Genomic DNA, 26,750 nt, shown 5'->3' on the forward strand with positions numbered 1-26,750 from the left:
TTTTATATCAACTTTTTTATTTCACTAAGAACAGAAAATTTACTAATGCATTGTATATCAAGTATTTGTATGTGTTTGTAAAAGAAGCATACAACACATCTGGATTTCTTTAATGTTCTGTGTTTAATGTGAGCTCAATGGGTTGGGGTAACTTAAGATGAAGGGTGGGTGGAATAGGGGTGGAACTTTTTTTCCATGCAAAAGCAGTACAAACTATGGGAAAGCCGAAACTAGTGTGTGGTTGTCACAAATTTCTAAGTCACATGTTTGCTACTGATGTTAAAATGGGGACAGATGATCATGTACCTTTTTATCCAGCTCTTTTGAACTCTCTTTAGCAGGTAGTCTATTCACAAACGTAGTTTTGCTCCTTCTTGTCTGATTCTTAAATATGAAAATAAGTATTTTGATTCATTTTGTAAATACAGCTGTAAAGAAAAATAAGAAATTTAATGTTGTCTTTTAAATACTTTTCATTCTAATATGAATGTTGTTATATTGTACTTAGAAACTGTACCTTTAATATTACCTTTATTAAAAGTGCATTGGACACATCGATTTTAGATGTGCTTTATGTGCTGTTATCCCATAATAAAATTTACCGCTTGTAATGGGCTTTTATTTCCTGACTGTCTCTCTATTGTCTGCTCTCTTTTTTTAATAAAATTAATCCAATAGCATATTTTTGACCCGCATTAATTTCATTAAATGTCCTAGTTAGTGTTTCACTATTTAATCACAATTGGTGCCCTCACTGTTGGGAAATTCCTTCCAAATCCTTCCAAACAAATAAGTAAATACATAATTTTAAGCATTTTCATTCAATTAGTTTAATTCTTACATCTAAATGAGTTTTGTGGAACTGCATCTGGCTCTGAAAATTGAACTGGGACTAACAAACTAACAAAAATCCTTGAGAAAACATTCTGGTCCAAGTGCCATTTGGTGGATGCTTTTGTCCAAAGCACCTCATAGGATCATAAGTGCATTCCTGACAATATTAGCACTACCCATTAAGCAACATGAGCAGTTGCTTAGTGCTCATGATAGAGCATCACAATTCAAATTCAGACCTTAATTATCTGGGTTGGAATTCATTCAACCAAAATTAAAAAACTAAAATTGTTTTGCCTTAAAAGGGAATACCAGTCAATTTAAGAAATCATTCCTATGTGAACATGAACAACTCCATCCTACAGCCAGAAAACAGAAAACTAAGACTTAAACCTGTGGTGACATAAAAAAATCTAGAGCTGCTCACAGAAGCAGAGAATCTCTCCGGATGCTTCCAGTGTCACATTCAGCATTTTTATCCATTTCATGAGTAGTTGCAAATTCTACATCTTGGTAGCAGGTTTGGGTGAAATATGTATATAATTTTAATGAATGACCCAATTTCCCCACGGGGATCATTAAAGTTTCATCTCGTCTCATTTCCCTGCGATGGCATGGCCACTTTGATAAAGCATTATGAACCGCAATGTGATGAAGTTGTGGATCAATTTGTGTGAATTTTGAATGATTTTTCCATGTCTACCCAGCACTTTCCCATCATTAGAATATTTGTGAAGGTGTCCACCATTTTGAGCCAGGAGCAACTAGGGGGTTTTGAGCTATATGAATCCAGACTGCTGTTCACAATGCTGCCATGTTTCCTGGGGATTTTTTTTTATTTTATTTTTTATAGAGATACACTAAAACAATGTTGCATGTTTCCCAGTGCTACCTGAGCCAGATGTGGATGTGAGCATCATGAATGCATTAGGGGCTGAGGATGCAGGATATCCAACATTTATTGGTTAAAAGAGAGTGGAAGGACAGAGTTTGGAATAAGTGTTCACCAACTTCGACTCAGTTGTACAGGTTGGAGGATAAGGATGTAGGGTTGGGCTCCTTTGGGTCCCAGCCCATATAGGGATATAAGGGAATGAGGCAGCAGATAGGGCAGCTAAGGCTGCTTTGACGAGAATAAGAGTTGATGTGAGGGTTTCCTTCAGACAAAATTAGGGTAGCCTAGTAGTAAAATAAGGCAGGGAATTATCAGGCTATGGCAGAGAGAGTGGGAGGGAGATGTTAGAGGAAGACAGTACTTTTCCATTCAGCCTACTGTTAGAAAGGGAAGTTCAATTAATTTGTGTAAAGAGAATGATATTAAATTGGCAAGACTAGGGCTGGGGCACTGGGGTTGGTTGGTGCTGGGGAAACAGGGATGAGAAGTGTGATGGAGACAGTGCAACATGTAGCCTAATGTGCTAATGCCAGTTGTATAAAGAACAAAGGTACGCACTGTTTCAGGAAGTAGAAGTGGGAGTGAAAACATACTCATTGCAAACGAAACGTTATAGGACTAAAGAGGGAACACCAAAGCCGAATTGCTATGACAGTCGTTGATCGTAGGCTAAAAGCTACTGGTCGAATATAACATCCAGAGGGAGGCAGCAGTGAGGTGAGGCGCCTACACACTGCCATAATTCCACAAGAAGAAGAAGAAGAAGACCGTCGCATGTCAAACGGTGACCAAACGTGACAGTCGTTCTTGCAGCGAGACAGTCATGGAGCTAGTATGGCAAGTAAAAATTACGCCGCAAACGTTTAGAAATGCCATAGATGTGGGACAGTTAAGTGTTACTACGCTGAACATGCAACTAACCTTCTGATAACTAGCTAGTTGGTCTGACTGAGTGTTGCTAACGTTTGTTGTGACTGGCAACTAACTTAACCTAACGTTAACGTTACGCTACTTGTATTTTAAAAGTACACATAACCTGGCAGTGATTAGTGCCGTTATGTAATTTTCAGCATGACATTACAAACATTGATTAACTAATAGCTAAATTAACTGTTTTAATAATTCAGTCGATACGGGAGAAGTGCGGCTGAATCAAGTCAGCCAGAGATGCTAGAATAAGACCGGAAGTAGGGCGATTTTGCCTTCAAAGTTAAAGCGCAAAATGTGGCACTCGTGGAAAAGTTAAATTAATTGCCATTAATTGAATAAATGCCGTATTTAAATACTTAATGGAATATTACATATGGAGTGAAATTTTAGCTTTTAAATAGGCTGTTATGTCATTTTCACAGCATGCAGTAGTAGCCAGGAGCTCGTGGGAAGCTTACAAGACTACCAGAAGAAATTCTCAATACACTTGCTTACACCATACTTGTAAGGGTATTATATCTGATAAAGGTCAATTTTAATCTATTCAATGTCCCAACCTCTTCTAAAGACAGTGGCTGGGTTAGCCTCAAGCCTAGCCCTGATAAGGGACCAAATGCTCCAATTATATAGCATTTGGACTTAAAATGGACTTCTGTAAGATAGTAGATACTCTTCCAAGTTGTCTTGCGTTTGATGTTTGAGCATTCGATTTTATATTTTTGGCTGACCTGTGTATAGCGTCTTGAGTAGGCCTATGGTTTGTAATGCATGCTATGCAAGGGACGTTTTGCCAAAGAAAACAGCAATTGTATTCTCATCAATTACAAATTCCTCCTTAAATGCTGTCTTTGTTTTCGCTTCTGTAGTACTTGCGCAAAAACTTTAAAACACGCTTTCATCAATAAGGGTTTTATTTTGAAGGTTGTGACTGGAAGTTATATATTGTATTCCATCTGACTTTACATTGGGGAGTTGAGTCTGCTGCGACTTCTGGCGAACTGTTGTAGTTTCTGCTCTGGTGTGTTTATGTTCTGAGCATTCATTAATCATTGATCACCACGTGGTTGATGAAATTTAACATCTGTCCTAGAACAGAAACAAACCAGAGCAGAATGGCAACAGTGCATGTATAAGCACAACATTGGCCTTTTAATTTAACATTATTCCCTTTTTCCTTTTATTCTAAGGGACGACCCTCCAGTCACTGAAGCTCCATTCTTTACCAGAGATACTTATGACAAATATTCCCTTGCACCTAATATGAAAGAACTCTGGGCCTTTCTACAAAGGTACAGTAATAAATTAACAAAATACTTGAATTCATTTATACTTCCACTATGCTATGAAAGGCTAGTAAGTGTTTACTGAGCTGACATATTGACCTTTTCCCCCCTTGATTTTTTTTTTTAAAGTCCTACAGAGAACGTTGATGTAAAACAAGAGTCTGGGGGTGGGGATACAAACCCCCCCTGCCCCTCTTCCACAGAGGGTGCTGCAGAGTTTAAAGACAGCAGTTACATCGAGGATGAGAGTACCTGTTGGGACAGCTGTGATGGTGATGATCCATCTGCAAGTGATGCTGCACAAAGTACAAAATACCCTAAGGATGCCAAGAAGTCAAAAGTGAAATGCAAGAAGGTTAAGAGTGAGCCTGGTGATGCTTATCCTGAACCCAGATTACCCTTCCCCTGCATGTCCAGTCTGTCCAGCAAAGACCAGAGGACATACCTTGGCATCCTGATGAGAAAAAAACCCATTGATCCTCTGCCGGTATAAGCATTGTCTTCTCAATGCAAATTTCTAATACTGCCAATCACCCTTGTTGCATTGCTTTGCTAAAACAATCTATTCTGACATTTCAGATTTTGAAGGTGAAAGTGGACAATGAAGTGATGCAGTTCATGAGGTACCTGCACGATGTGTCCAAAATGTGCGCTGACGATTACAACTACATATCACAGGGAGCTATGCAGTATTCAGAGGTATTGATAATACAAGGCCTAAACCTATCTTCAACACCCATGACTATGAGATGTGTGTCCCAGGGTATTTAAACATTGAAATCCCTCATTTGTTTTTCAGGATTTCCTCAGGAGCTGCTTGGAGTGTGTAAGGACATTTCCACAGCTCTACCAGATCCATGAGATCACCAGTTTGACAGGGGGAACATTCAACCCAGGGCTCGCTCTGACCTTTGAAAAACAGCTGCTAATCATGGTAATGCGCTTGTGTGTTACCATCACACAATAACAGTTATAGTCTTAATAATGTATACTTATCACTCATACTTAAGTTGTTTCGAAATGGCATGGCACCCAGATGTTTAACTTTTCAACGAAGTGTTGAATTGCAGAACTTATGTCTCGACGGTGATTCACTTCATCTGTTTCCATATTTGCACCCTTTATTTCTCCAGGGCAATGTGGATATTACCGACCACAAGATAGTGCCTGCTGATGCGCAGCTTGCATCGGATTATCAGAGTGTTTCATCAGAGAATCCTCCAGCTAAGAAAGCTAAGGACAAGCACGCTGTAAGCAATTGTCTTGCTTTTTTAATTACTCCAATAAAGTAAGTCACAAAGATGTTTTAAAGTCAGAATGGGATTCATGACCGGAGGTCTATTGTAACTCTACTGCAGCTCTTGCAATTTTCACAAAAAGACACCAGAGGGTGTTCAAGTCTTACTTACACAAACCAGTACTAACTGTGTTTCTACAGGATGTTAGGTTGTAGTACTGTCAAAGTCTAGTTACTTGTAGACAACTATTTGTCAGAGTGATTATAGATATAGATCAGAGTGTTATAGATACATTCTAGTGTATGCTACCCAATTTCCACAATCATTTTTTCTCTTTACAGACGATCAGTAGTGACAGTAATGCTGAGAAGCTGTGTGCCTATTATGAGCCTCATGTGTGTGTGACTCGAGATGCCCTGGTCAGACTGCTAGACAACCATGGCCCTGAATTCGGGGACCAATGGGAGCTGCCAGTTTGGGTCAAGTTAAACCCAGGAAAAGGTACAACATCAACATACAGCATACCCACGCCACCATGGTGTAGTTCAGTTTAATTAGGGCCAATTCAAGGCTCACTTCCAATCAGTAAAATATTTACTTTTGAATGATCCCATGATACCATTGAAACCTGGCATTACCATTTGTCTTGGGAATCTGGATTATATGTGTAGTGAACTGATTGGCCAAACCATCACAGGAGGTGGTCTGAGATGCACTTGGCCACATTAATACCAAAGTGTAAATGCAGTAGCATTTGCAATCCACACACAACAACTATGTAAGTAATAACAAACACATACATAGATATTTTATGTCATTGTGTACTTTGAAGTAAAAAACAAATTGTAATGTTGCAACATCCATAGGTACTTATGTTCATAACACATACATAGCATATAAGATTACTAATTTTAAATTTACTGCAAAGAAAGGTTTAAAGTTGGCTATGCATGTCTATATTTTGCAAGGGAAAGAGCTATCTGATTCTATCTTTAGAGACGATTGTGTTTCAGTGTTTTTGGAATGATGGTATGTGTTGACATTGAATGGCCTCATGGTGGTACTATTTCCCATAGTCCCTTTTGTTATGTCTCATCCTAGGCAGTAGTCAGAGGAAGACTGTGTACATAGACTCTCCCTTGCTGAAGACTGAGGTGACAATAAGAGAAAGGAGTCATATCTACCATGAGGAGAGTTTGAAGCTCTCCATCAACAAGACTGACAATAAACAAGTGTTCCACCTAATGACAGAGGTTCCTGCTGCTGAGAAACAACTCCCACCGGTATGTAGACACATAAAGTAGGTTTACTGGCTGACATCTCATTGCATCAGAACAATATTTTTTTTTCTTTTCTTTTTTTTTTTAAACAGGAGAGCTCCCGTAGAAGTTTGTTGTCTTCTGAAAACAATGGTCTTGACTTTGAAGTGGACCTGACTGACCTGGAGACATTCGGAGAGACAACAACCGTTAAACCCTCCAAGAAGCTAAAGATTCAGAATGAGCAGGACACACATGTTAAAAGTGGAAAAGCTGTTAGGTCCCCGCCAATAAGTAAGGCGACAAGATGCAGTGAGCGTCTTGCCTCTAAAAGGACCAGCAGTAGTTCACAAGACGAGGCGAGCACCTCATTGACAGACATGGGTGATTCTGTAAAAGAGGAGACAATGCAACCAGGCTCTAGAGAGCCCAGTGTCCCACAGAGCCCTACTGTTCCAAAGACCAGGCAGACGAGACAGGACTCTGCCCAGGAATGTGAAAAAGAGGCAGAAGACTCAGAGGATGAGAGGCTGTTCATTGATGACCCCATGTCTCCAGCTGCAACACCTACAACACAACCCAAGACCGAGACCACACCATGCTCCCCGGATGCCTCCATTTTCACCTCCTCTGAGTCTACCCCCGAAAATCCACAGTCATCTTCCCCCCAGAAGGCTACAGGGCGCAGGAGAGTATCCAAAAGAGCTAAGGTACCTGGCGACCAGCTCGGACAGATCCTGCGCATGCAGACAGCCATGCTCAACCCTTCCAAGGACCCAGCCAAATGCTCTACCGTATCCCCGGAGCCCGTCTCACCCCTACAATGTTTGGGATCCTCAGTTCATTCCCATCCAACATCCCTGGTCAAGCCCTGTGTGTCGTCATATCTAGAGAGCAACCAGAACCAGGATGGAGAGATCTACTCTGCTCCTCACAGTGGACCGGCATCAGTGGTCAACTTAAATACAACAGAACAGAAAAGTTAGTGTCCTTGTCATTATTATTCTGTGTATTCAAGGTGTGAACGACAAATGTTGCATTACAGAAGCCACGTACGCCATTAATATATGTCCCCCTCCCAGAAATTCTTTCACAGGACTTGCAGTCAAGTGTGGAGGATGAACAAGACTACGAGGCGCCAGAGGAGGGCAACCTGCTCTACAAGCTCTACAGTCTGCAGGACCTGCTGCTCATGGTGCGCAGCTCCGTCTCGCTGACCCATACCAGAAGTGTAGGCCCCAAAAGCACCAACCAGGTATGCTTGCCAGTCTGTACACATCCTCCAGAAGTTTATATACATATCATTGAAGATGTATTGGAAAAATGCATACCTTTTGCATGGTATATCTTAAAATATGATGCAATATATGGGCCAGCGCTACCTCTATTCTTTGTTTTCTGCCCTAACAGCATGTGCCAGTCCATGTCCTGCCCAAGCTGGAGTACCAGCTGTGTTACGGCGTTGAGCGTCTAAGCAGCAGTGAGGCTTGCCAGCTGTGGGCTGAGACACTGCTCCACTCCAGCACTGTTTCCTACATAGGTAAAACATCACTGCTATCTTCAGTCCCATTCTTTCTAACCTCTGTTAAAATCAAAGAAGAAAAGTTCTCCAATTTGTCCTTAGGCCCAGGGCATTTGGAGTGCCCCTTTAGCCTCTCATTTTTCAAAATAAATGCCAAGAAAGTAGTCAGAGTAACATTTATGTGGCTTGAGAAAGAGCATTTGCTTGTGGAAAGACTCATTCCTCTTTGGTGGACTGAGCAGGGCCGATCCTCCCACAGACCAATGGAATAGTCCTGAGATGACTCACCACCCCTCTTGACTGTTTGGTGATTAAGTTTGCTCTGTTGCCATAACTACAGCCATTTTTGGTTATGGGGGCTAACGAAGAATGCTGTGCACAGAGCTTAGCTAAATATTGCTTTCAGCTTCAATGAAATTCCCTTACTGCTTATTGTGGGCTTGACTTGTTATGTGCTGCTTATCTCTAGCTCAAGATTCTGGGAAAGACTCCACCCATGTTTTCTTTTTTAATTAATGTTTCCTATGCTATAGGTTGATTCACTGATTTGTTATACAGTGTGACTTCATGTCTCACTCTCAACACTACTGGATGTGAATCCTCCTGTAGGTGTTGGCCTGGAATGTAGGCTACTGTCTACCCAGTGTAATGCATTCCACTGTCTCATGTATAGAGCTTTTATAAAAGGCAGTCTCTAAATTATTCGCCCTCCAGCCTGTTAACTTATAAAGTACTAGAAATATTATCCCTGTGTTTACTGTGCAGGAACCTCAATATTATGGTCAGTAGAAGCTTGTCTACTGGTAGCTTGTATTTAACTTCAGTCTCTAAGTGGCAGTGCCAAAAAGTTATAAGATATAACACCCATCAGACAAAGAGACCCTAGATTTAGCAATGATAATGTTTCATTTTAAACAACACTGTGCTCCTCCAACCTCAGAGAAGTGCAACGTGTCTTGGGTTGCCAACAGCAGTGCATGAATAGGAATAGCCAATGATATATCTGTGATGACATATCAGTGATGACATTAAAGCTGTATGAAACAGTATAAGGAATCGCCAACTTAATGACATTATATAACTAATCAGAGACTTCCTCTGCTTAGTGGTTCGACGTTCATCACGTGGTTCATCATGTGACATTTCCTACTGTGTATTTATGGCTGTGGTTTCAGGGCCTAAAACAATATGTACTTCAAGGAAGATACTGTTTAAGTTGCCAGGCGTTACAAGCTTGAGTGGGAGGTAGGAAAAGCTCATTGCTTCAGGGGGATGGGGACCAAGGAGCATTTCTAACCACCCACTCAAGCTTGTAACAACGCTGGCAAATCATCACAGGCTAATTGCATTGTAAGCACTAGCAATGGCATTGATGATGAAGTGAAGCTCTTGATGTACACGCTCATTAGCTCTTGTTCTTCTCTGTGTCTCTCTCCTTCTCTCACCCTCCCTTTCTATCTGTCACTAGCTCACATCAATGCACACACATCAAAAGTAGCTCTGCTAAGAAAGCTGCCTGAAGACTGGAATCAGAACATCTCCTGTGAGTTCAAGTGAGTATCCTTTGAACAGATGTGCCAATGATTAACTTTAACTTAATCACCCCTGCATGATTATGTTACAGTACTTAAGGGTTAGAAGATCTCATCATGAGATCCAGTCGTTTTTTTTGTATCCCAGTAGAAAGCTGAAAGGTGTCTGCCCTCATCATCAGCAGCCATCATCAAATCTGGTTTTTGTCGTGTAAATTATTGTTGAAATCTAGATCCCTACCAAAGTGGATGAAATGTAATGTGGTGATTTCTCTTCCCCATCCACAGGCCATCTAAGTCACTGAACATCCTTCATCACTTACTGAAAAAGATTACTGGGTAAGTAGTTGAGGGCCTTCATTATCTTAGACTATAAAAGAATACAGTTTAGTTGTTAGTTTTTCTTTTTTTTTTTTTTTCTGGCCAGCACCCCATCCCCACCCCCACTTTTCTACTTTTCCATGCCAGCTTATTGTGTTTGCGAAACTGCCTTCAATAAATAACTTTGGGGAAAATGTTTGGGTTGGCTTAAGTTTGACATCTTTTGGTTAGATGTGTTATTTTTTGGGCTCAATAGTCCTAATGTAGACACACTGGTGTGAATTATATGATAATTGTAAGTATTTGTACATATTGACAGATGAATGTGGGTTACATGTACAGTACAAAACTGTACAGTAACGTATAATGCGTGGGATTTGTTTGTCATTTTTTCAGTTTTTAGTTGGACAACATCTCCAGATTTTGTCTGTGCATGTCTATCATCGCTCACTCTTTAAGACTCAAGGACTATTACATCACAGTCTTGTCTTAACAACTTCAGGCAGAAAAGCATGCTGCTAGTCTGTGTTCATGTTTGTATTAGAGACTTACTCAGTCTATTACTCAACCACACACAAAAGGTCTGTCACCTGCTGCTTTTTTAAGGCTCTGCTTACCTACATTCCATTCATTTGGCTGGAAATCAAGTCGTCACCAACAGTGCTACAGCATGCTTTAGTGAGGGAAGTGGCTTTAACTCCTCAATCCTCATTGATTTCATGTCTGCGTTGTGGTTCTGCAGGTTAGAGGCAGGACGATACCTGATTGGACACAAGGCAGGGGAACCATTTGTGACCATATTAAAAGCAGCTGATGGGAAGGTGAGTCGGGGGACATACAACCTGCAGCAGGTCCACAGCACAATCCCCCAGCCCCCGGCCTCTGGCCTCGTGCCGTGGATCCCCGTCAACCCAGCTGTAGTCTTGCCCTTCCACCAGAAACATGGTCGTGTGCCCTGCACCTTCCCACCAAGGCCCTTCCACAAGGTGCGTATCTGGTCTATATCACCATAGTTACTGTTGTCTTGTCAGATGGCACTGTGAAAAAACATACATTAGCAGTGGGGGTCATAATAAAAAACAAACCTGATAGCAATGAGGTGAAACTTTAAAGTGTTAGCAATTTAAAGGTTAATGTTGTCTAGGAAGTCCACACCTTTTCTCAAACACCCCACCCACATACGCATACACGTGCGCGCACACACACACACACACACACACACACACAGAGATTCTCCAGAAGCCAAGGCAAATATAATCTACTCTCCCGCTAAGCATTCTCTCGACCATGTGGTCTCTGCAGACAAAGCCCCTGGCCATATTCTTATCAGAAGGGCTGAACCACTGTTCCACAGCACAGTTTTCCTGCACATCCAACCCAAAACTAACAGCGGGGACCATGGAGAACATGAACTGAGCATAGAAATATCAGCTACAGCAAAGCGAGTTTTATTGGCGTGTACTCTGAGACATTCTTTGGATGTTTGTCTGAAATTCCACACATTTGAAGAAGTTGATGCATCTTGTTAGGTGTCAGACAACGCACTACATTCATCAGTGATGGCCAATAACACTCTTTTTAAAGTTTTTAGGTAAACCAGGAGGATTTGACAGTCAGCATTTGCCATTGATGTTAGTAAAAACTGAAGGAACCTTTGTACCATCTCTATCCTAACAGGCAGAGGGTAGTTCACCACAGTCCAACAACCATGGAGCCAAGACAGCCGGGCAGTCAAAGACCAAGTCGAATGCCGGAGGCAAAAAGAAGAAGAATAACAAAGGAAAACGTGCCACTAAACGTCAAAACTGGATGAAAAAGACAATTCAGAAATGCATTTAAAATCCCACACCATAGAATAAGCTTAAAAACCACAAGAGGAGCTGATACTGTAGGATCAAGGAAAGCAGACCATTGACAAGAATGTGGGTAAACTTGAGTTGTCATACTAGAAATACCTTATGTACTTGAATGTAAATGTCAATGCTGAAGCACTTTTATAGTATTTATACTTTTATTACTTGAGTTTTGTTTACGTTTTATTTGATTTATCAGCAATTGTAATGTTTGTTATGTGAAAACAGCAACAATAAACTTTCTATAAGTGTTCATTTTGGAGTATGGAGTATGATTATTGACTGTAGTGCACAGAAGTCTATGCTCAATGGCAAATACAGAAGGTGAGCGCTGCAGTGGGTCCTCGGTGTCTATGCTCAATGGTTTCCATTGTCTGAAATGTGTAAACACAGTGTTAAAGTTCACCCGGACCTGAAGGCACATTGAACTAACTCCAGTGGCTTTGAATAGTCTCTCTGGAACAACTTCAACAAAGCTCTCCCACTTAATCAATGAGCTGCATTGCTCAATTATGTTGCTCTCCGCTGTTGCATGGCTAAAGCAGGCTGCCAGTCCTTCCAGTGGAATAGGGTGGAGTCTGAAAACAGTACGTGGAAAGGAAAGGGGAGGGCATGTGAGTTTGGGGAGGTGAAAGGGGAAGACTTTTTTCCTGCTCAGAGACACACCCTGTGGTATTAAGCCTTCCACACCCAATCCACTTACCATAGCCAGGACCATTCTGCATCATCTCAACTTTGCCAAGTCAGGTAAGCTCACAATAATAACATGTAAAGTTGTGGAGTAACTCGGTGTGTAATTTAGATCACGTTACCACTGCGGTATGGTTTCATGTTAGTTTCCAACTTGCTTGATACCATGCTTTGATTAATGGCAATCATGACAAATGATTTGTGCTGATTCCTCATAGCTTCCATTCAGTTCAAGCAAGCACCATTCTGTTTATGCTGTTTCTTTGCTTGAGATTTGGTAAAAAAAAAAAAAAAATAGGAAGGAATTCTTGCTCTGTAGCATAATCCCTCTGTGTCTTAGAAGACTGTCTGCAGCACAGTAGTCTGGTAGCACTTTTTCCAGGGTGTGTCTCACTGGGTTTCTGTTGAGGATGTGTGTCAAACTGAACTAGGCATTGAAACCATTTTGTTGACAACTGTCAGCATAACTACGCATAGGCAGAAGCCTACCCTGAGTGTGAAAGATGAGTGTTATTTTTTTCTTAATACAACAACTGATTTCCAAATAAAAGCAGTGAAAACATGCATTAAAGAAGCAACTCATGATGAAATGGTTAAACTTGTGTGACTCAGTTGTACCAAAAGCAATGACTAGAGTGAATTTAGTTTCCCTGCCTCTGTTTATAAGACAGTGCCTAAGGGGCTCAGGCAGAGGCATGAGATCATATCTTCACACATAGAACAAACATGACCTGTGCATGAGTCAATCCAGTTGCACAAGTCAGTGATAGGGTTACAATGAGATTTAATGTGACACAATTTTATATTGTCTGATTTTAAGTTGACAATCTCTTCTACTTTTTCAGGACAATCAAAATGGCTATGGTATCAGAGTTCCTGGGTCAGCTGTCTCTTAATGTCGGGGTAATTCCATTTATTCTTTTTAAACTTGTCATCATGGAAATTCCAATGTAGTATGTATAATAAATACACTGCATACTATTTGTTTCATAATGGGTTTGATTTCATCTCTCACACACTCTAATTTGCTTTGAATCCTCAGGCCCATGAACCCACTTACCCCACTGTGGTAGCTGCCATGGACTTTGACCCTGACAGAGATGCTGCCAGAATAGAGACTGCTATCAAAACTAAAGGTAACATAGTGAATATGTTGCTATAGAGATCAGTGGTTCTCTCTGCAACTTCTCTCTACAACTGTGAAGAATACGGGAAGCTGGTATTAGTGAGTCAGCTTCCTGGCTTAAAATGTTTTGACCATGCTGGGAACGTCTCCAAGGCAGCGCCCCAGTGCTGGCAGAGCTTTATCCCAGTCACCCACTGATGCTGAACTGGCAACAGCATTGTCACAGCTCACTCTGTCACCTTCCGATAACCCCCTCAAAGTTCATGAGACGACGTCATGTTCTAAATGAAGTGATGTTTCTGTAGTTATTGCACCATAAAACGTAGAATGAGGAAAAATATCTTGTGACCATTTGTCATTCATTACAGGCCAGCCAGCTCTGCTGCCGCTCCCTCTTGCGTTTCTATGTAGCCTACTCTTCTTTTTCTTCTTCCCAAAACTGCCTTCTCATGCACGAAAATGCACCTAGTGTCAGTAGTCCTCATGGTGGCGCTACTGCAATCAATATAATCTTAAAACCTTTACAAATCTGCATTAAATCAGTGGTACATCCCACAGACCTCTACTATTTCAGATACATCCATCAATATCTGAAGAATCTTTGCTTCACTGCAACTTATGAAGTCAGTCACACTGTTGATATCAAACTCTGTAAAACTAATTACAGCTAGCTCCTCACATTTTACATTCAAATGACTCCAAACTAGCTATACAAAATCTTCAGATCCTCACCGATAAACAATCCACAGGGTTTTTTTTTATATAAAAAATTGAAATGAAAATGTCTGACTGTAAATGGTTCTGTATACAGTCAGTGTAAGTTCTCATTTAATACATGATGAATATCCATGAGAATGAATTATAATTTTGTAATATGTAGATGCAATTATAGAATTTTACCTCAAAAAATTATTTTTGATCTCACGCAAATAATTATAGTCAATGGAAAATAGAGCATCTTAAAACATAACCTTAGTAAACCTTCAACCTTAGTAAAAAAAAAAAAAAGTGACAAACATTTACATATAGTCTATATAAAGAATGCTAATTGTCAGAATTGTATCTTTAACCTGAATATTTGAGATGTTTTGAATTCTGCCCTTATAGCGAAGAGAAACATAATTCAGCCCCTGGTGGCATTTGCAAACTTTTGACAATGTTCACACATGGTCATAGTGTGAAAGTTGGTTCAGTGATTCATATTCATATTCTTCTTGCTTCTTTCTCCTAACCCGTTCTTTTTCTTCTTGAAGTATATCAGGCGGGCACCATTCATAACTGCTGGCAGTCCTAATTTATGTTAGTTCTGTTGATTGTAGGAATGTTATCAGATTTCTACATTTATTAAATAAATGTAAGACTGAATTGCATCCATTTGTCTCTCCTAATGCGTGGGAATCTTTTCCTTTAACATTAGGAGTGGACGAGCAGACCATCATTGATGTCCTAACCAAGCGGACCTACTCCCAAAGGAGGGAGATTGCCTTTGCGTATGAAAGGAGAGCGAAGAAGGTACAGTAGGCCAAGAAGGGCAACAACTCAAACCAGCCTTGTCCGAGACTGATGAGATAAATTCAATTGTTTCACAGCTTTGATAATGCAGGGTGTTTGTGCTTACTCAGATCCCATTGTTGTATTTTTAGGACATGATCTCTGCCCTGAAGGGTGCACTGTCTGGCTCTCTGGAGACAGTGGTTCTGGGGCTGATGAAGAGCACAGCCCAGTACGATGCCTCCGAGATCAGAGGATCTATTAAGGTAAAGAACACATTCCTTGCACTCATCACCAGTGGATTGTCTTGGAAGGCTACACTGCCCTCTCCTGGTAAAATGACAAAACTTCCCCCTCGCAGTAGTTCTCAGTCTCTGATATGAATTCAAGCTGTGTTAAGTATCATGTATAAAAATATGAATAGAGAAGATTTCTGTCTCTTTCAGGGTTTAGGAACAGATGAAGAGACCCTGATTGAGATTGTGTGCTCTCGCAGCAACGCTGAGCTGGTGGAGATCAAGAGAGTGTATAAGGAGTGTAAGTCTAAAATATGTCTTAAACGAGCATCCCAGGCATTAATACAAAGGTGTGGAAATAACTATCTCATCCATATATTCTTGTGCTGTCTCTCTCCTGAGCTTCTCATGCACTGCTCATGAGGCCTAGGGGTTAGAGGCTTTCCCACCTTCAGCTAAATGCCTAAAATGTAAATGTTGTTTTCCACAGTGTTCAAGAAGGACCTGGATAAGGATGTGGCAGGTGACACCTCAGGGAATTTTGCCAAGCTGCTCCTGGCTCTGGTGCAGGTGAGATCTTAGCAGTGCCTGCCTTTATGATTTATTTGACATAATACCGTTAAAACAGTTTCCTGAGTCACACCTTATTTTTGTGCAGGCAAAGAGGGCAGACCCATCCAGTATAGTAGACTATGAAAAGATTGATGAAGACGCCAGAGTAAGTATCCCATTTGACTTGGTCTGTGAGTAAGTAAAGTAAAAAATAAAGTACAAATAAAAAAAGAAATAATAATAATTATTACCTCAAATTCAGCATTCAATATCTCAAAATGTAAAGCATTCCATCGGTAAAAGTGTTATAATTTTGTCAGTCAAGATAAATATCAGGTTTGACTTAAGCCGCCTTTATCTTTTAAAAAGTATCATAATGTGGTTTAACTTGGTGCAGTCACTAATTTTGTCTAAGCAGATGTTACTTTTATCAAATGGCAGATGGTTAATTTTGTAAGACTCATATTCAAATGAAAAAGAGTGGCACTGCTGTTAAAAATGTATGCCATGAACTTTTGTGGATGGCTCTCTTATTATTTATTTTGTTGATTCCACTCAGGCTCTCTATGATGCTGGAGTAAAGAAAAAAGGAACTGATACCTGGATCTCCATTATGTCTGAGAGGAGTGTACCCCACCTGCAGAAAGGTACTGCAGCCTGTTTTGTTATGACATTATTGTTATATGGCATTACAAGACTTTCTTATACTTCCTAATAGTTTGCGCATTGTAAAATGTAAATGTATCAGTCGATGACTAACAATTTTCTCTCCTTGCCAGTGTTTGAGAGGTACAAGAGTTACAGCCCCTATGACATGCAGGAAAGCATTCGCAAGGAAGTCAAAGGAGACTTGGAAAAGTCCTTCCTGACACTAGGTACATGTACCTTTCATCATTAAATAATTTTATTAATGCAGAGGATTACTTGAGGATTAAGAATGACCTCACTGACCTAATCATAATTATAAATTTATGTAGGCCAGGCCTCATAACCTTTTATGAATCACCTCCAAACCTACATTAGAAAATGATTTATCAAATGCAAGTTGTACTGCACATTTATTATGTATTTTTATTCTGTTCTCCTTTTGTTCCAGTTCAGTGCTTTGAAAACAAACAGCTGTACTTTGCCAACAGACTCAGTGAAGCCATGAAGGTAGTTACAGCACATTTCTTTTTCTTGCTGAAATGTGGCTATTTTAAGGGCCACACTTTTTGGGAACAGATGTAAGAAGTACATCTGCTTGTGAAAGTGCAATTTTCCTGCAGGAATACAGAAGCTAAAGTTGGCAAATGTCTTACACCGGCGTTGCATCACTTGCAGTAGTTAAGTATGGAGTGCTTACTACTTACTAAGTGCTGACTTCCTCTTGTCTGCTCAGTGTAAAGGCGCCAAAGAGAAGGTAGTGACCAGAATCGTGGTGTCACGCTGCGAGGTCGACCTCAAGAAGATCTGCTCCGAGTTCAAGACCCACTATGGACAGTCTCTGCACAAGACCATTGCTGTAAGTGTCAGAATAATCCAACATGCCCTTGCCGCCTATGGATTTGCGGGCAGACTCTTTGTCTGTTAGGCTTGTCCTGTCATGCAACTCCTCTAACCTGCTGTGCTTCTCTTCCCTTTGTAGGAACACACCAAGGGAGACTACCAGAAGGCTCTGCTCAGCCTGTGTGGAGGAGACGACTAAATCTGAAACATTATCAAAAGGTCCTCACTTCCCACCGCAGGAAAGGTGGGTGGGAGGGTGACCAGTGGATCACAAATAACACACAACGGCAAAAACTATATGGGACCAGTACCCGTCCTACTCTTTTTCAACATTACCTATTGCAGCATGGATGATACATTCCAGATAATTTTAGCTTTTCAACATGTGAAGACTGAAGTACAGCTTACTTTTTAAAAACCAAAAAAATTGCAATAAAGTTACTTTGAAGTCCTCTTCCTTACTTTTCTTGCATCTTGACCCATTTAGTGGAGTTCTCACTTACAGTTCACACAGGAGTCCACCAGAGAGCGCTATAGTAGTGTGAAAGGCCACTGCAGAGAGATACTGCTCCTCTGTTCCCTGGCTTCAAACTATCTGATGCCTGCTGTGGAACTGCTTAGATGCCATCTTGTTTTTTTAATAAAATAAAATATTTGATCATGACATTTATACATCACATCATCATTTAATTTCCTAATTATTAAAAACTTAATTGAAAATGCACCAAAACAGCAGTTATATCCATGCTGTGTATTTTATTTGAAGAAGACACAAAAATACTTATATTTTTGCAAGTGGCAAATTTTAACAATCTTGAATAGTTGCTATTAAAACCAAAACTTGAATTCAGCATTTGCAAGCTTAGAGACTCTCACAGTCATTTGATAAAAACAGAGTTAGCTATGATGCATAGAGCATCTGTTCATACAGAGAATCATGAGATATCTTCCTCATTTTCCAGTAAGAGGTTCTATCAAGATGATTTAATCATTAGTGTGTTTTTCTGTGTTTGTTTGGTGCTAATATTTTAATTAAAAATGTTAATTTTACCTCCGGCAAAGATGATTTGCATACCACTAAACAAGCTTCTATACAGTGTGTTTCTGCTGTTTAGTTTGTGGTCTCTCAGGATGAAATATCCACCACAGTGTTGTCAAGGCATTTCTACTGGAGTATAAGCAAAAATGGCCCCAAAAGGCAAGATCAGTACTACTGAACACACTGATGAGGGAAAGAATGTGAAAGAAAACACATACACTTTATAATATGATGAAAATAAACTGTTGTATATTGTCCCCCAGTAATGATAGAATATCATCTTTTATCAGGGTTGAAATTCCCTGTCAGATAAAATAATGCTACTGTCTAATATCATTTTCAATGGTTGAATAACCCAGGAGAGAAATGGCTTCAAATTTTAACAAGGCATTGGATTTATGATCATTTTGTAATAATATTGATGAGAGCATTAGCCCCTTGTGATGGTTTATGTTTATTGCCAATAAAAAAATAAAATATAGTGTAAAGTAAGGTAAAACAGTATTTTGCAAAGCAGGGAGTGAGATTTATGTGTGAATACGGTGACAGATTAATCTCTGCATCATAAAGAGGAGAGTAGCGCCATATTTTTCCCTTTTTTATGTGGATGTACAACATGCTGTTCTGTTCAAGGCCAGCCCATGGGGACCTCCAGCAAACCCAAGGGGAACTCTCTTCTCAATTGAAACGATGCAATTTACTGTCCCAAACGCTGGCACTTCATCATTAAGAGGACTTTAACCCCATGAATGTCAAAACACAGAGCATGCTGGGAAGGAGATGGGATGCCTTCCATTACCATAACAACTAGCGTCAAATGACTAGCACTCTAGAACCTAAAAGGTGAGGAGTATTCCAGTATAATTACTTAATAACATCTGAATTTGAGAATAAAAATGTTTGATTGCTTATGTCTAGAAAAAAACTAGTTGCTCATATTCTAAGATTTGAAAGGAGCCATCTAATAGCCTTCTGAGAAAAGCTTATATTTTTTTCAGTCAGTGACTATTCCCAGGTATCAGGCTGCTGTATAGTGGTCTTGTTTAAACCTTAGGGGTCGGAGGTCACTCTAACTGGGACAAGCCTCTTCCAGTACTTGTCCCAGTTAGAGTGAACATGTGGAACCCCCCCCCCCCCCCCCCTTCACAGGGAACGGGGCCTAGGCAGCGCTTCAGGCAGCCACCAGCATTAAAGTTTCACAGTACAGCTGTATAGCTGCTGCTGGCCCGCCAGACATACCAACTGCACATTGGGAAGGTATTAGTTTGTGCTTTTTATTTATTCATTGCATTGAACAGAACTTGCAACTTAGAGAATCGACAGCTTCTTAACGTTTCTTTTCATCCTCTTCTACTTGACACATCTGAACCCAGCTCAGTACTTTTGTGCAGAGCACCAAAGCGTGTTTAATTATAGAGTAGTAGGCCACAAAGGTCCGCATTTAATTGTGTGCATGTTTGTGTGTGTGTGTGTGTGTGTGTGTGTGTGTGTGTGCGTGTGTGTATGCCTTCAGCTCAATGGGTCGCAGGCATACTTTAAATGAGAGCTCCTACAGGCTAAGCTGGAAGACTTGCTCCCTCAACACAACTACAGAGCCGAGAGAGCCAGGGTTTGATTAATATTTTCTTAATTATCATTATTTAATTCAGCGAAACTACAGCTTCTTCAGTGAAAGCGTGGCCTTTGTCTCTGATGCTGAATATCCTGGCTCATTAAGGGCAGAGAGAGATCCTGTATATGGTAAATAAGAGGCTGTGTCTTATGTTGCTGCCCCAGGGAGAGTTGGCACCACAGTGAAGGACAACTGCTTCTAAAGAATGGTGCTGCGCTGCCGTTTCTCCGCTCAGACCGCAGAGCCGGATCCTCTGCCTCTGGCATCGTCAGGGCCGCTTCCTTTTATGAAGCTCAAACTGAGACAATGGCGCAGGCAGATGAGTGCAGCGCTCCTCCCGCCATCACGCTGCCTCCTTTGTACAGTAGACTGGTGATTGAAACAACATACGAAAACAGAATAAGGCCTGTCTCCTCTTCAGTTCTGGCTGCAGTCAGTCCGTCTGCAGACAAAGAGACATATCGAGAAGTTTATAAAAGAGCATTGTATACAAGCACGGCATTTTTTTTGCGCTTTGAAGAGTTCGACTTCTGTCATCCTGAGAGGCCAAAAACATTCTCGAGAAGCTTGTAGATTTTCAGAACCTTGTTGCACTGAAAGCACTGTACATCCAGTTCAACATCAAGTTAATCTACCTCTTCAATTTCTGCCTGTTCAACATACTTACAGATACGCCTAATAGATGCAGTAATTTTTATGTGTATCTAAAACAATTCCAAGTTACTAATGTCACTATTTTACATCAAACTGATAGTGTCTGACACTAATCACAATCCCATTTGCTAAAAAGTGCGCCCAGAGACATAGCCAGACTTAGGCAGACTTTTATATAGTTTATCAGATCAGCACTATTTGATGCTCAGGGCTGGACTTGATGCTGAGTTTTCTCTTTGCTTGAAGCTTCCTCTTTATTGCCATGTGCTAAAGGGATGAGAATACCCCGTGGCTGGTTAACCTACCCTCTTTCTATCTATATCCAGCGTCTACCCATCCCCAGTATAGGCCCACAGAGACAGCCCTCATCCCCTGTGCCTATTCTGCCACTCGCTACCCCAGCGGTCTGCCAAACATGCAAAAGGGAATTATCTGACAAAGAGACGCTTACTAAGGCTGCTGTCATCCACTCGGTTTGATCAAATGTCTCCCATAGATTAAGGAAGCGCAGGATTTCACTGAGATTTATATCATACAGGATGTATATGTGTATCGCATGTGCGTCTTGTGTGTACAGTTTAATCTTTTGATGGGGCTGTGTGGCCTCCAGCCAGATACACTAATGATGATTTTCTGTGAAGTGGTTGTAATGGTCTGGCCCTTGCTTCAGCAGCTCTTATGTTGTTTGCACATGCCACTGGATCAGCTTGGGTGTGTGTACTTTGCAGCTATGAGGATAATATACCAAGAACTGGGGGAAGACATTCTCTATCAGGGTTGCATATTAATGTTTATTTACACCATGGCTAATAAGATGTGTGCTCCGCAGCTAGATAAGACAGAATGATAGTGGGTAATTAAACTGCTTTGCTTTAGATGCATCCATTATCCATACTCATGCCTGCATACATAATGTAATAATGTAAAATAACGCTTGTTGCAACAATGGATGAGGTGACCAATCTGAGATGTTTTCATCCTCAGAGCACGATGTAAATCAATATTGTGTGTGTCACAGCTAACAAAATATACAGAGATTAGCTAGCGTGATAAATTTGAGAATTGTCAGAGAGATATGACCTTTTACATAACGCATGTGAGAACACACAAACACAGCGCCTAGGCTCATTTGTGTTTCAGCATTTGGCTTTGAGCCTCTAACCTGTTAGAGGCTCGGGATTGACTGAGAGGGCTTTCTAATCCATATTGTCATGATGCTTTAATCCCATCTCCTGAAGGCAGGCCCTGTCACTGATGTCCTTGTCAGACCGGCCACTGGACCCTATACACCCCCCCTCTCCTCCTCACACACACACACACACACGCACGCACAAACACAGCCTCACCTTCATGCAAGAGATGGAAATCAGCTAGGCAGACACTCGAGCATGAACCAAATGTCAGCGACAAGCCACAGGGAGAGGAGAGGAGCCCTTGTTAATTATTACAGAGAGAAATCATACTATTGCATCTGTAAGACATGCTATCCAGGATATCTGTGGATCACAAGTCATTTTCTTTTTTTTCCTCAAGGGATAAATGAAGAGGAAACACAATTTCAATGAATAGGTCTTTGAAAGCAATGATTAACTTTGTGATGGATGTATTTTTTCCCAAGATTTTGCATTATGGAATTGTGTTGTATGTACTTCTCTAACGTAAATTATGTTGATATTATACAAAAAGCTTACTTTATGAAGCAGAGTACATCTTTTAAAAGATCTCCAACTTACAGAAAACTGTGGAGTTCTTTTGCTCATCAGTATGTCAAGGAATTAGAGATTTTGTTTGAACCCAAGCTGTGAAGCTCTGTCTTCTCTGACAGGAGAAATACAAAGTTTTGGAAAGGTGTCTACAAATTCCTTCCCTCTGCACCGCTACTCTCTCATTTGACTTTGAACGAGCAGGAAAAAAAGCCTTCTTCTTCTGACAACACGTTTCCCATGTGACACTTAACCTTTGGAGATTTCCCATTCTCTCTGATCATTCGCTGTTTGGTTCATGTTAATTAACCCTAGGGCACAGCAGAGAGTTGCAGGCTTTGAAGAGGGAGAAAACCGAAAGAAAGAGGTAAAGGGAAAAAAAATGATTTTATTGTTTTCTGTTTTTTACGCCGATTAATTTCCCTATCCATGTGAGAGTCTTGCTGGTGCCAGTGAGGATAATGAGTGGCGTGGGTGTTGGAAAGGATAGAAGATGGTGGCGGAGGGGAAGGGGCTGGTTGTGTTTGTGTCCCTGTCACCGTTAGTCCCTCTCCCTGTGAGGAAGTTGGCCAGAGCAGCCTGACCTCCCTCAGGTGGCCATGGATATGGAAATGAGATCAAAAATAGAACACAAGATGGTTTTCATAGCCTTCAGCTTCCCCGAAAAAGAGAGAGGATTTTTGTCTATTTCTTTTGATTCTTTTTGGCTCCTGGCAGAAATGGTCTTTTCTGTACTTGCTTGACAAACACAAAGCACGTTTCTCAGTGAAAAGTGCCACTGGTGGCAGGCAGAGCGATATTGCCTGAGCCCAAAGAATATGCTGTGCATGTGGAATTATTTTGTTAACCACTTCAGTGCTCGAGTTTCTTCTCTCCTTAAAGACGATAATGTCTATACTGTACAGCTAGAGCTAACCTCTGGCCTTTATATCCCCATTCATCAACAACTGTGTACATCTAAAACTATGCAATCCACCACAGTCAGGTGACATACAGTACATTTACACTGGCATCTCAAAACTCTGCAAGGCTTTTTATCTCCCTCTCAAAAGCACATTTTCTTACAGCAGCAATGGATTGAAATCCACCACTCCAAAACAGTGGAAATATTCATGAGCAAATCCGCTGGAGAAGACGAGCCGCAGCACAACCAGAGGCTTTATTCTCCATGTTCTCGGGGCAAATCTGTTCCTGTGCTCTTCTATCTGACGCTTGTCTAAAGCACATAAAGACAAAGACAGGAAGTATGATTAGCTATAGAGAATAGGAGTGCAGTGCTCCCTCCAGGATAAGTCTTGAGGTGGGACTGATCAAAGCTATGCCCAGAGACAGAGGGAGACTGAACCAGCACTTTTTTCAATGGCTATCTCTGCCTTAAAATGGGGGGATATACATATTTCCCTTTCAACGTCTTTGCCAGAAAGTTGGTAATAATGAAACAATTGTGTTAAAATACAATACAGAACAATAGGTTTGACAATAATGCTATAATAATAATAATAATAAATCCTCCATTGTTACCTGTATGTCTATAACTGTCAGTGTTAGTTTGTGAGAAGTTCATAAAAGAGATGTTGACAAAACGGTTCTACTATAAAAACTATAATAGCTATAATATCTTGATCTATCTTGATCTAATCATTAGTGCCTAAAAGAAATATTTAGAGAAAGAGTTCCTGTATATTAAGTGAAGTTGTTCTTTGCCTTATGCATCTCTGATTGTATTGTACATTTTTTGTAAATAACATGGAGCAGCACACAGCATTCATAGCAGTATATGTCTATAATTGATCCAGTTTATTGATCTATTTATCCCGTCTTTCATCAGTTGGAATCATATTCTGTCTCTCTCACTCATTGTCTGCTGTATTTCCAGAGAGCAATCTTAAGATTCAGCTCCATGGATGCTAGTTACCCTTACTCCCTAATACAGAATAAGAAATGGTTTTACATATGCCAACTTTACTGGCTGCATCTCCTTTCAAGTGGGGCCAGTGTGTTTCAGTGAAGGAAAGAAGGAGATGCAGGTATATTTAGTCAGCCTGAGGGCGTGGGACTGGAAGTCCAAGGCTCTGGCTGGTAATTGAGACAGACAGACTGTGATGAGATCCCTTCATTATAGATATGTTTAAAGGAGAGCAGACCTCTGTGGGACTGACTGTATCAAAAGGAAGGCTTTGATATCTGGGCCTCAAATACTTATGGGTGTTGTAATGACAGCTGCCTGCACAGACAGTCGCTGCTTTGGATTTCATTTGTCTCTTTCTGTTTCTGAAAGTTTCTCCACTATCAGCATCAATATTTGATTTGTCAGTCGTGGCCTTGCTGCATAGATGGTTACCTATATTGTACATATATAATATCATGGACAGACACACATAATCCTTTGTCTGTCTATTCTCTCATTGTATATAACTTAGATTTTTACAGTATATTATTGATACCCAGTCATTTTACCATTTTCATCCCTTTTGCAGTTGATGGAAGTGAACCAAAAACTTTTTTGTTTTTTCTTTGTTCCACATCAAAACTCAGGCCTCAGATTCCTCCAGCCAAAGCTTTAAAGCGGAACTTACACATTGTTTATTAATGTATTGTTAGCATTTTGGTTATAGCCAGACAACCGTCAATATGCTTATTCATAAAAGCACAAATTTGAATTTCTGCCTTGGCCTGTAAGCTTCTAAACTAGGAGACTAAATATATACTTACATTTTATTTCAAAGGAAAAAAATCCTCTCTGGCAAAAAGACTGGCTATGAAGAACTTTACTCAAGGATAGGAAGCACATCATTAAAATGGGGAGAAATATTAAAAAGGGGATATGAAAGCGTGAAGATCTACTCGCCTTTGGCTACTCTGAGGCGCTTCAAAAAGATCTTGAGATCTTTCCCTCCCTCAGACCTGCACTCTCCCTTGTTATTTGACTTTACTTGCTGGCTTCACACTGATTTGTGCTGTGGAGTTTTCCACTAAATAATCAATCAAATAAAGCAACATAAAGGCAAGGATCCCTACGAGAAGGCTCTTTTCTGCATGCAGCATAAACACAACACTGCGTGAAGGGCACAAGTGCTGTGGTCCCTTCATGTCTGCTTGACACTTCAGATTTCATCAAAGTCCCCAAGTCTCTGTGTCCTCAAACGCATCCCCAGACCGTGGCATGTTTGGCCTAATTATACAGAGAAATATGAATGCTTAGGGGAGTCCCCTTTATAAAAGTGTAGGTATGAGGTAATTACCTGTTTTTCCCGCCCTCTCCCTCTTTTGTCTCCCATCATCTGTGACACGGATGGGTGGGGTGCTGTCAGCTCTGGCCGAAAGACAAGCCATGAGTAGGGGACATTAACACATTACTCCCACTCCCTCATGGATAATGGAACAAGGTGTTCATTTGAATGATAAACAAAATGACTTGGAGACACTGGGAAGATCACTCGAGTCTGCCCCTCCCTGCCTCCCTCTCTCCTTCCATGTAAAGCCGAGCATATGCAAAATGAGGGCGAGGATTTTGGAGTCCCGTGAACTCATCTCTGTATCTCCCAGGCATGTAGGACAATTACGAGTCGATGCAACTAACTCCACCTAGCTAATATTATGCAGTGTTGTGTTCACTGTCCTTTTATCAGAGCACAGCGACGGTACTTTCATCTGTAAAATTCTTTACCAAATCCAGTGTATTATCCTCAGATTAGCATAGGGCCTTTAATCAACTGTCAGAAACAAGCAAGCACAGTGGCCTTAGTATGTCCAGGGTGTTAAATAATTATGGACCTTGTCAAAAAAAAAAAAAAATTCAAATCAAATATGAAAGAATGAAATTTTGATGTGCAAAAATATACAAAGTAAATATATTCATTTGTATGGAAAGGAAATTCGGCAGCACATAGCTGTAACAGTGTTTATTTTCATTTATGAAGACTTTCAATTCAAAACAAACTGAAGTTATTTTAGTTTATTTTGTTGCCAATAAACAGCTGGGGGGAATGTTGTTCTGCAGTGACGCTCTGACTAAAAAAGGTATTTCAAGTCTCCTGAAATCTACAGCGGTGCGGCTCACACAACACTGCCATGTTTGAAGAGTGACTCCTCAGAACTGAGTCTAAAAAGAGGGTGTTGAATATATATTGGTTAACATCCTTTAACGGCAGGTACAATTAATGTGTGAAGCTGTGCTTGAATCCCACTTAATGCCATACACCTGCCAATCATTGTGTTTGTAGAGCTAGATCACAGTGTTGTTTTTTCTACTGTATTCAGGTATGTATTTATTTCCAGTGGTTTGAAAAGATTGTATTTACTGGTCTTTTGAAGACTAGGAAGAGACGCGCTTGCTGTGCAAAGACTCACAAATTACAAAAAGAAGGAAAAGGGGGGAAGCAAGGATTGGAAAAGCACATGTAGTCATCTAGCAAACTGTATCCTCAATATATAAGTGCAGTGACAGTCGCACCAGGCAAACGTCCGATCATCTTTTGGGGATCATGTGCCT

General features: G+C 40.6%; 2 protein-coding genes across 2 annotated transcripts; both read left to right on the forward strand.

Annotated features, from left to right (window-relative positions):
• Positions 1-2,552: 2,552 nt before the first annotated feature.
• On the forward strand, positions 2,553-11,890 carry ice2 (interactor of little elongator complex ELL subunit 2). Its single transcript, XM_071519065.1, has 15 exons — positions 2,553-2,566; positions 3,847-3,948; positions 4,072-4,429; positions 4,522-4,641; positions 4,742-4,876; positions 5,076-5,192; positions 5,522-5,681; positions 6,282-6,463; positions 6,553-7,420; positions 7,522-7,694; positions 7,850-7,979; positions 9,430-9,514; positions 9,782-9,832; positions 10,557-10,800; positions 11,492-11,890. Exons 1-15 carry the CDS (start codon positions 2,553-2,555, stop codon positions 11,651-11,653), a joined length of 2,901 nt encoding a protein of 966 aa, XP_071375166.1. The 3' UTR covers positions 11,654-11,890.
• A 425-nt stretch (positions 11,891-12,315) lies between these two features.
• LOC139643793 (annexin A2-A-like) lies at positions 12,316-17,703 on the forward strand. Its single transcript, XM_071519063.1, has 13 exons — positions 12,316-12,414; positions 13,203-13,260; positions 13,400-13,493; positions 14,901-14,995; positions 15,127-15,240; positions 15,421-15,511; positions 15,701-15,780; positions 15,869-15,928; positions 16,322-16,409; positions 16,542-16,637; positions 16,859-16,917; positions 17,144-17,266; positions 17,390-17,703. Exons 2-13 carry the CDS (start codon positions 13,213-13,215, stop codon positions 17,447-17,449), a joined length of 1,008 nt encoding a protein of 335 aa, XP_071375164.1. The 5' UTR covers positions 12,316-12,414; positions 13,203-13,212; the 3' UTR covers positions 17,450-17,703.
• The last annotated feature ends 9,047 nt before the right edge of the window (positions 17,704-26,750 follow it).

This window comes from Centroberyx affinis, unplaced genomic scaffold (assembly GCF_046629955.1).
Source record: "Centroberyx affinis isolate AG114_WGS23_722 - 3 ecotype Tasmania unplaced genomic scaffold, CSIRO-AGI_Caff_v1 ptg000654l_1, whole genome shotgun sequence".
NCBI lineage: Eukaryota > Metazoa > Chordata > Actinopteri > Beryciformes > Berycidae > Centroberyx > Centroberyx affinis.

Bases quoted from the DNA above. Each gene is read 5' to 3' on its own strand.
- ice2 (XM_071519065.1), top strand. The intron at 5,193-5,521 runs GTAAGCAATTGT...TTCTCTTTACAG, and splicing joins AAGCTAAGGACAAGCACGCT to ACGATCAGTAGTGACAGTAA. The intron at 6,464-6,552 runs GTATGTAGACAC...TTTTTTAAACAG, and splicing joins CTGAGAAACAACTCCCACCG to GAGAGCTCCCGTAGAAGTTT.
- LOC139643793 (XM_071519063.1), top strand. From the start codon at position 13,213: ATGGCTATGGTATCAGAGTTCCTGGGTCAGCTGTCTCTTAATGTCGGG. The intron at 13,261-13,399 runs GTAATTCCATTT...TTGAATCCTCAG, and splicing joins AGCTGTCTCTTAATGTCGGG to GCCCATGAACCCACTTACCC. The intron at 16,638-16,858 runs GTACATGTACCT...CTTTTGTTCCAG, and splicing joins AAAGTCCTTCCTGACACTAG to TTCAGTGCTTTGAAAACAAA.